Here is a 7826-nt window from a genome sequence, read left to right as displayed (position 1 = left end):
TTAATGTACTTAGTTTGCAACCTACTGTTTCATGTTAAACTTTCTATATGCAGCGTGACTTAGACCTACACCTGACGACATCTGCTTGATACTCTTATGGTGAGTGAGTGAGTGAGTTTCGTTTTACGCCGCTTTTAGCAATATTCCAGCAATATCACGGCGGGGGACACCAGGAATGGGCTTCATACATTATACCCATGGGGAATCGAACCCGGGTCTTCTGCGTGACGAGTTAACGCTTTAACCAACAGGCTACCCCTCTGACCTAGTTCCACACAGATAACCTTTCCATGCTATGAATCTGGATTGGCATTTGCCTGCAGACCGTAGAACAAACTCTCTCTTTAAATACAAACGCAGACCGGATATGGTATTCCGCGTAGCCCCTCTATTTTTAGGAGACGTAAACCGTTCTCTTTTTACGTGAATAACTGAATGTATATTTAGTAAGCTAGTGGAGATGACCTTTGAATATGTAAATGGGAAGAATATTAACGTGCTTCCACTGTCTACGTACTGGGTAAATGCTACAACATGTGGGGGTAATTACGATAATACCGTGGTATATGTAAATAACAGTTTCAGTCCAACACTGAAGCTTTTAAATATACGCAATTCAAAGAAACATACATATTGTTTATTATAATAGTAGTGGTAACTTGAAATGGTTTCAGTGAGATCAATGTATTTTGATATTTTCAATATATGTCAGTTCTATGGATGTACAGTCTGGATTAAAAAGGGTCAGGTATATACTTCCTCTTGTCTAAGCCGGAATGTTTGTTACGGACTAACAGTATCAGTGCCAACGGAGGACAAAGAGCAAGCTTTGAAAAATGATTCACGGGCCTTCATACCGTTTAGCTCACAGATGAGAGACTATATAATGATGACATGTATATATCACCATATATAAAAACATGCAGTGAGCTTTCAAAACGTCTATTCAGTGAACACCTGATGTAATCTCACATTATCAGTGATATATTTATATACTATTCGCCCTTGTTTCCTGTCACGGGTGTAACGCCCAATGGAACGTTTCAGTGGATCAATGTTCTAACGTCTTCTGACGTTGACGTCATGTATGTATACAGATTCATTCTTAAACACTTCCAGTCTTCATCGCAGTTTGCCTCGGCTCACTCTTCATGTGACGGTTGCAATTGTAGGTCTGTCAACAGCATCTTTGTTGTTGGTTGTAGTGGACGGCGGTCGCAGCTTCGCAACAAAGACGCTCTACAGTAACACAAACATGTATCGTAAACTGTCTGCGTTTTGAGAAGGCTACTAAAGGGATTTCTTGCTTGCCATTCTCGCAACTACCTGGGCTACGAGGCTACGACGACCGTAATTCATATAACTTTAACATACAACGACGACAGTCACAGCGTTCAGATAGTAGTTTGTCTGTCTCACAGTCCCCGAATCGAATTATTTTCCCATCTGCCCAACCGTTTCTGCATGATAAAACTCTAAATAAAGCAAGTCTAGATTTCCCCAGTTTCAGGTTTGAATCTCCCATCTCACTGGGGCTTCTTTTCAGTTTAAATGAATTATTCAGTTTTATCAAAGCTATATATATTAAGAGACATAGCGTTAGTCTAAGACATCAGTGTACTTATGGGCGCAGATGTTCGCGACAACAGTACGTGATCTCACCGCTATGACTATCCGTGTTAACATATGGTAGTTACGATCGCCGGGGCACTGATATCACTTTGGACAAGAAGACCCAGGCCACTGATTTTCAATCATTCATTTACATTCTTTTCATATCTGTTTTGCCTTTTTGTGCCAAATAGAAATTTCTTCGGCTGATGACCGATACATTTTCACTAGCGCTAAGGTTCTAATTTTATTGACAAACAGGAAGTAGTGATAAAGAGCGGCCATGTTGTTCTTAACTTCAACTTAACTGATCTCAATAGCTCAAAAGATTTTTAATTTCCGAATTATTTAAGGAAATAATAAAACTTACTTACATTCAAACACATCCAGTACAATGCAGTTAAGGATTAAAAATCCAATCAACTGATATTATTTTACGTTGAAAGAAAATTACCGAAGATGCACAAGGCTACTTCATAGATCCACATAGACTTACCAAAGGCACAGCAACAGACACCCCAAGAAGAGAGCCAAATAGGACGTCACCAGGATGGTGCCAGTAGTCGAAGACACGTGACAGGGAGATGTAGAACGCCACGCTCAGCACAAGAGCCATGGCAAACGGTTTGAGGAGACGAGGTCCGGATTTAGGTAACCGGGCGTAAAGGAATACCTGTAGGTTTATAATACTGTTGGTTGGATGGTTTGTTTTTTAACGCCGGCTTGTTGTGTATTGCTATCATAAGCATATCAACAATGAATAACATATGATTATAATCAAGTTTAATGAATGTTTTTTAGATAAGAAGTAATTTCTGAAATAATTACACGACACGGATCTTCTCCAAGTGATCCCTGAAGATAAAATTGAACCGTGTTGGAGAAGATCGGTGTCGTGTAATTATTTCAGAAATTACTACTCATGTATGTACTACTGTGCACTCGGTAATCTCACCACTTTCTTTATATATACACATATACATAATTCACACACACAATTTATATATACACATATACATATATATATATACATAATATATATATATATATATATTTATTTATACGTACGTACGTACCGCGAAGTACGTCATTCCGAAGAAAGAAATTGATGCATGGCCTGAAGGAAAAGAAAGTCTGAAATAGAAAGAGGTCTGAAATAAACATGATATTGCCTGATTTAAAATCAGAAGTACTGTAGAAGTACTGTTATATATCAACTAACTGACTGTATGGTGTAAAATAAGATAATAAAATCAGAAGCACTGGGTCATTCCATTACCTATACAGGTACTAAGGGTTCATATGTAAACCCAGTTAACCATGACGTGTTTATTCAAGGCGTATGACTAATGGGTCGTAAGACTAATGGGGTGCCACCGTGAACTGTTAAGAGGCATGTTCTTGGGAGCGTGGCACGACCGAAGCCCTAGAAACCCTCATCGAGGTGCTGAACATCCAGAGAGTCTACACCTCGCCACTGGAGTTGTTTTAGATACGCCACATTTCTGACCTGTGCGTTGAACACAGGATCCTCTGAGGCAGTGGAACATCACTCATGATTTCACTCCCTGGTTCCTGAAGGTGGCTCCATTATGTTCAGAGCGTCATCAAAGAAGCTGTAACGTATAACCATTGGCACCCGAATCCAAGTACTGAAGGGTTAACATACTAGCTAGATGTGATATTAACCTTGCTTCCGCAATGGCCTTAACGTCGGACCCTTTACAAACATCATCCTGGGCGTATCCCTCTGTACAGGCGGTGTTCAGGTCGGGCTGACATACAGCAATGAAGTGAGGTCTGAGACGCCCGATGCTGTACTTGCCGATGTCGGTGATGAACAGCGTGAGAGCTGCGCCGAACAGGAACACAAGGACGGCGTCGTAGACTCTCCTCCACGCCACCCGGCAGGTGAGGGAACCACGTAGTTTATAGACTTTAAAAACAACATCCCATGTGGCCATCTGTGAACGAGCAAAATTTGAGAAATGAGGTAATAATAATATTATAGGATATTTATATAGCGCACATATCCACGCAACTAGTACATGTTCAAGTCGCTGGTATTTTCTTACTCGACCATTGGTCAATCTAAACGGTACATCGTATCATCAATCTCAGCTCCCTGGGGAACATACAACTCCTGCTGGCGCACCGAGTTCTTGCGGCTTTCTCATCCATATGAGGTACCCATTCACAGCATGGTGGACTGGGACACATAGTCACAGCACTTTGTCCACGTTTACTGCACGTTGCTATACCCACAACAAGGTGTTTGCACGTATTCATGTGGCCCACGGATTCGTGGGTTCTTTTAAGTGCACTTGGTTGTGTACTGTACACTACGAGTTGTGACAACACTGAAAGAGTCTGCACACAAAGTTGACTCCAAAGTTTTTACACCCGGTCACAGATGGGCTCGACCCCGGCACCTCAATCTCGCTAGATCACTAGCCTGGTGCCTTAGAGAGCTCGCCCACCATGCCACCAATAATAATAGTAATAATAATAATAATAATAGTTCACTTTTACAGCGCCATTCCGTGATGAATATCTTGCTCAAAGCGCTGGATTATTATTACCCCGGATAACCCAAGCTACCTGTGAGGCACTAAAAGGTTAATAGCTACATGACTTATCCCACCGGGTACCCATTTGCTGCTGAGTGATCAAGGGAGGGGAAATGGGGTATAAAGCAGCAGCCAATATTACTACACTTATAGGCGAGGTGCGTGCGCGTGTGCGCACGTGTGGCTACAGAAAGCATACACTTAAAATGGTTTCGACCATACAATTGCAAACGTTATCCAAACCTTTCTTATGCCGTCTCCAAAACACCACAAACACGAGGTATGTCCTAAACACAATATGTCCGTATCATCGAATAACCATTTCCTTTGTATACATTATGTTGCCCGGCAGTTCATTAGTGTCTGTTTTTCAACGTCTCCAAATGCTTCCAGAAACACGACAATGGCCTGTGAATAATCGATTCTTGGATTAAAGACACTGAATGTTATGATGAATAATGTCTCGAGATGTCGGGGTTCGATAACATTCAATTATGTCATCAAAATTGATCACAGGATCGATAATGTCATTTCTTGAGAATCAAAGTGTTTCTCTCTTGTGCCTTTACGGCCTGTTGTTTACAGAAACAAGGCAGCCTATACCGGCTTGTTGAGAATCAAAGTGTCGTTTACAGAAACAAGGTAGCCTATACCGGCTTGTTGGGTAGCCTCTACAGAAACAAGGTAGCCTGTTGTTTACAGTCAACAAGGTAGTTTACAGAAACAAGGTAGCCTATACCGGCTTGTTGGGTAGTCAACGGCCTGTCGTTTACAGAAACAAGGTAGCCTATACCGGCTTGTTGGGTAGTCAACGGCCTGTCGTTTACAGAAACAAGGTAGCCTATACCGGCTTGTTGGGTAGTCAATGGCCTTGTCGTTTACAGAAACAAGGTAGCCTATACCGGCTTGTTGGGTAGTCAACGCTTGTCGTTTACAGAAACAAGGTAGCCTATACCGGCTTGTTGGGTAGTCAACGGCCTGTCGTTTACAGAAACAAGGTAGCCTATACCGGCTTGTTGGGTAGTCAACGCTTGTCGTTTACAGACAAACAACGTAGCCTACAACGGCTTCGTTGGGTAGTCAACGGCCTTGTCGTTTACAGAAACAAGGTAGCCTATACCGGCTTGTTGGGTAGTCAACGGCCTGTCGTTTACAGAAACAAGGTAGCCTATACCGGCTTGTTTGGTAGTCAACGGCCTGTCGTTTACAGAAACAAGGTAGCCTATACCGGCTTGTTGGGTAGTCAACGCTTGTCGTTTACAGAAACAAGGTAGCCTATACCGGCTTGTTGGGTAGTCAACGGCCTGTCGTTTACAGAAACAAGGTAGCCTATACCGGCTTGTTGGGTAGTCAACGGCCTGTCGTTTACAGAAACAAGGTAGCCTATACCGGCTTGTTGGGTAGTCAACGCTTGTCGTTTACAGAAACAAGGTAGCCTATACCGGCTTGTTGGGTAGTCAACGCTTGTCGTTTACAGAAACAAGGTAGCCTATACCGGCTTGTTGGGTAGTCAACGGCCTGTCGTTTACAGAAACAAGGTAGCCTATACCGGCTTGTTGGGTAGTCAACGGCCTGTCGTTTACAGAAACAATATAGCTTGTACCAGTTTAGTCGTTAGTCAATGGCTTTTTGTTTAAAGAAACAAGGTAGCCTATACCAGTTTGTTGGTTACTCAACGCTTGTCGTCTACAGACACAACGTAGCCTACAACGGCTTGTTGGTGAGACACCGGTTATTGTCACTTACAGACAAAAGGTAGCTGAAATGCCCAGGGCCAAGATTTTCGAAGCTCTCTTAGCTCTAAGATAGTCGTAAGTTAATGTTAATGTATGGTACTTACGACTATCTTAGCGTTAACAGAGCTTCGAAAATCTAGGCCCAGGAGATTGCCCTGATACTTACCACCGCCAGAGGTATGACTATCGACACTATTAATAACAGTGTGACTGATATGGAGTTTGGTCTGTACGGGTACTTGATCGTGTCATCGTCGCAGAAAAATCCTTGCCGGAACGGAACACCATACCATTCAAAGAGGCCGAGCACCAACATCACTGAAAGAAAAGAGCACCCAGGTTGGTTGGTTGGATGATTTGTTGTTTAACGCTGCACTCAGCAATATTCCAACTATGTGTAGGTGGTCTGTAAATAATCGAGTCTGGACCTGACAATACAGTGATCAATATCATGGGCATCTATCTACGCATGTGTCATGTGTCAACCAAGTCAGTGAGTCTCACCGCCCGATCCCGTCTAACGACAAGCATGGGTTATTGAAGGCCAGTTCTAACCCGAATCTTCACAGGTAAAGCGCCCAGGAACATTTCGGTAAATTCATTTACATGACTGTAGACTGCGAGAGTATATAATCATGATGTACTAATATACCGATTCTGTATCTAACAAAATACACAGTAACATATCCTGTGCAGTATATTCTGAATAAATATACTAATTCCTTACCTCTCCTGCGTGTATTTCTTTTTGAATGTGTGTAGGATGTGTGAAGCCCACTTCCGCCGCCGTGATATTGCTGGAACATCCATCCATCCATGTGTGCGTACACACAGACACACAGACACAGAGAGAGAGAGAGAGAGAGAGAGAGAGAGAGAGAGAGAGAGAGAGAGAGAGAGAGAGAGAGAGAGAGAGAGAGAGAGAGAGAGAGATTTATATATGTGTGTGTGTACGGGTGACCGTGTGTGTGCGCTTCACGTGAAACCCATATCCTTCACGATTAAACTGGGTTAGTATTATATACCAACTCGCTTTATAAGTGTTAATACAAGCAGTACAGGTGCTGACACTTACTGAGTAGCGTTATTACGACATCACCGACTCCTTTGATGAGGTTGACTCCCCGACACCCTCTCTCCGTTTCCATGGTGTCCAGTCTACAAGTTCTAGTAAAATTTCCGAGAGTGTTCAACGACGACACCCAGGTGCCACAATCACGTGATAGCGTTACAACGAGGGGACCGTGTGTTACGTTTCCGTGTCCGGGTAGTATACCGGACATGCTCCGATAAAAGGCCTAAATATACTCTAACGTAAACCTGACCCGCGTAGATGAGCGAAATTGATTACATCAGTGAAAATATGGATTACCTGATTTACCGACTGGTCAATAAAATATCGATGACGTCATCAAACTATTTGTCCAGACCAAGCAAGTGCGAGCTTATACTATTTTTGTCACTTTCAAATTGCTTCGCTTTTCTTTAGGGAATGAAGATATATATTTAAAATTCAAAAATCATAAATCTGTACATAGGGAGACAAATTAAACCCATATTTCACTTTATGAATCTTCAAAATGAAAACGTGATTTATGTTAGGCATGTACCAAATTTTAGAAATACAATCTGAAATACAATGTTTGCTGTTGTAATGACAGGTCCTCGAGCGCTTAGAACGTAACAGGTGTAAATGAGAGACTCGGTTATTAGAACATTTACGGCATGGCTTTATACAACATATGCTATCTGGTGAGGTGACTAAGTAGAAATACAAGTAGGTAACCTACTTTCAACACTTAAATATAGACTACATGTATACGAGAGGAGTGCGGTGAAATACAATCTGACGTCACCTGTAAGGCGAGTTCACTAGTATTGTGACGAGCATCTACGTGTGTGCCTGTGG

General features: G+C 42.3%; 1 protein-coding gene across 2 annotated transcripts; it reads right to left on the bottom strand.

Annotated features, from left to right (window-relative positions):
* Window positions 1–615: 615 nt before the first annotated feature.
* Window positions 616–7150, bottom strand: LOC124281803 (putative phosphatidate phosphatase). 2 transcript variants are annotated; one of them, XM_046717796.1, is made up of 6 exons: window positions 6993–7150; window positions 6084–6235; window positions 3301–3575; window positions 2688–2745; window positions 2108–2284; window positions 616–1239 (listed from the first exon to the last, which is right to left on the bottom strand). In XM_046717796.1, the coding sequence occupies exons 1-6, from the start codon at window positions 7063–7065 to the stop codon at window positions 1150–1152; spliced, it is 825 nt and encodes a 274-aa protein (XP_046573752.1). In that variant the 5' UTR covers window positions 7066–7150; the 3' UTR covers window positions 616–1149. The 2 variants fall into 2 exon arrangements, with proteins under 2 accessions (XP_046573752.1, XP_046573751.1); XM_046717795.1 differs by lacking the exon at window positions 6993–7150 and adding an exon at window positions 6650–6745.
* Window positions 7151–7826: the final 676 nt, after the last annotated feature.

This window comes from Haliotis rubra, unplaced genomic scaffold (assembly GCF_003918875.1).
Source record: "Haliotis rubra isolate DU_JTF1 unplaced genomic scaffold, ASM391887v1 Scf29, whole genome shotgun sequence".
Lineage (NCBI taxonomy): Eukaryota > Metazoa > Mollusca > Gastropoda > Lepetellida > Haliotidae > Haliotis > Haliotis rubra.
This window is presented reverse-complemented; position numbering and strand designations above follow the sequence as displayed.

What these genes read in the sequence shown, in the direction of transcription:
- LOC124281803 (XM_046717795.1), bottom strand. Translation starts at nt 6,731, where the DNA reads ATGGATGGATGTTCCAGCAATATCACGGCGGCGGAAGTGGGCTTCACA. An exon ending in TAGTCATACCTCTGGCGGTG is followed by an intron (nt 3,576 to 6,083) that starts GTAAGTATCAGG and finishes GCTCGTTCACAG; the next exon opens with ATGGCCACATGGGATGTTGT. An exon ending in TCGGAATGACGTACTTCGCG is followed by an intron (nt 2,285 to 2,687) that starts GTACGTACGTAC and finishes ATAAACCTACAG; the next exon opens with GTATTCCTTTACGCCCGGTT.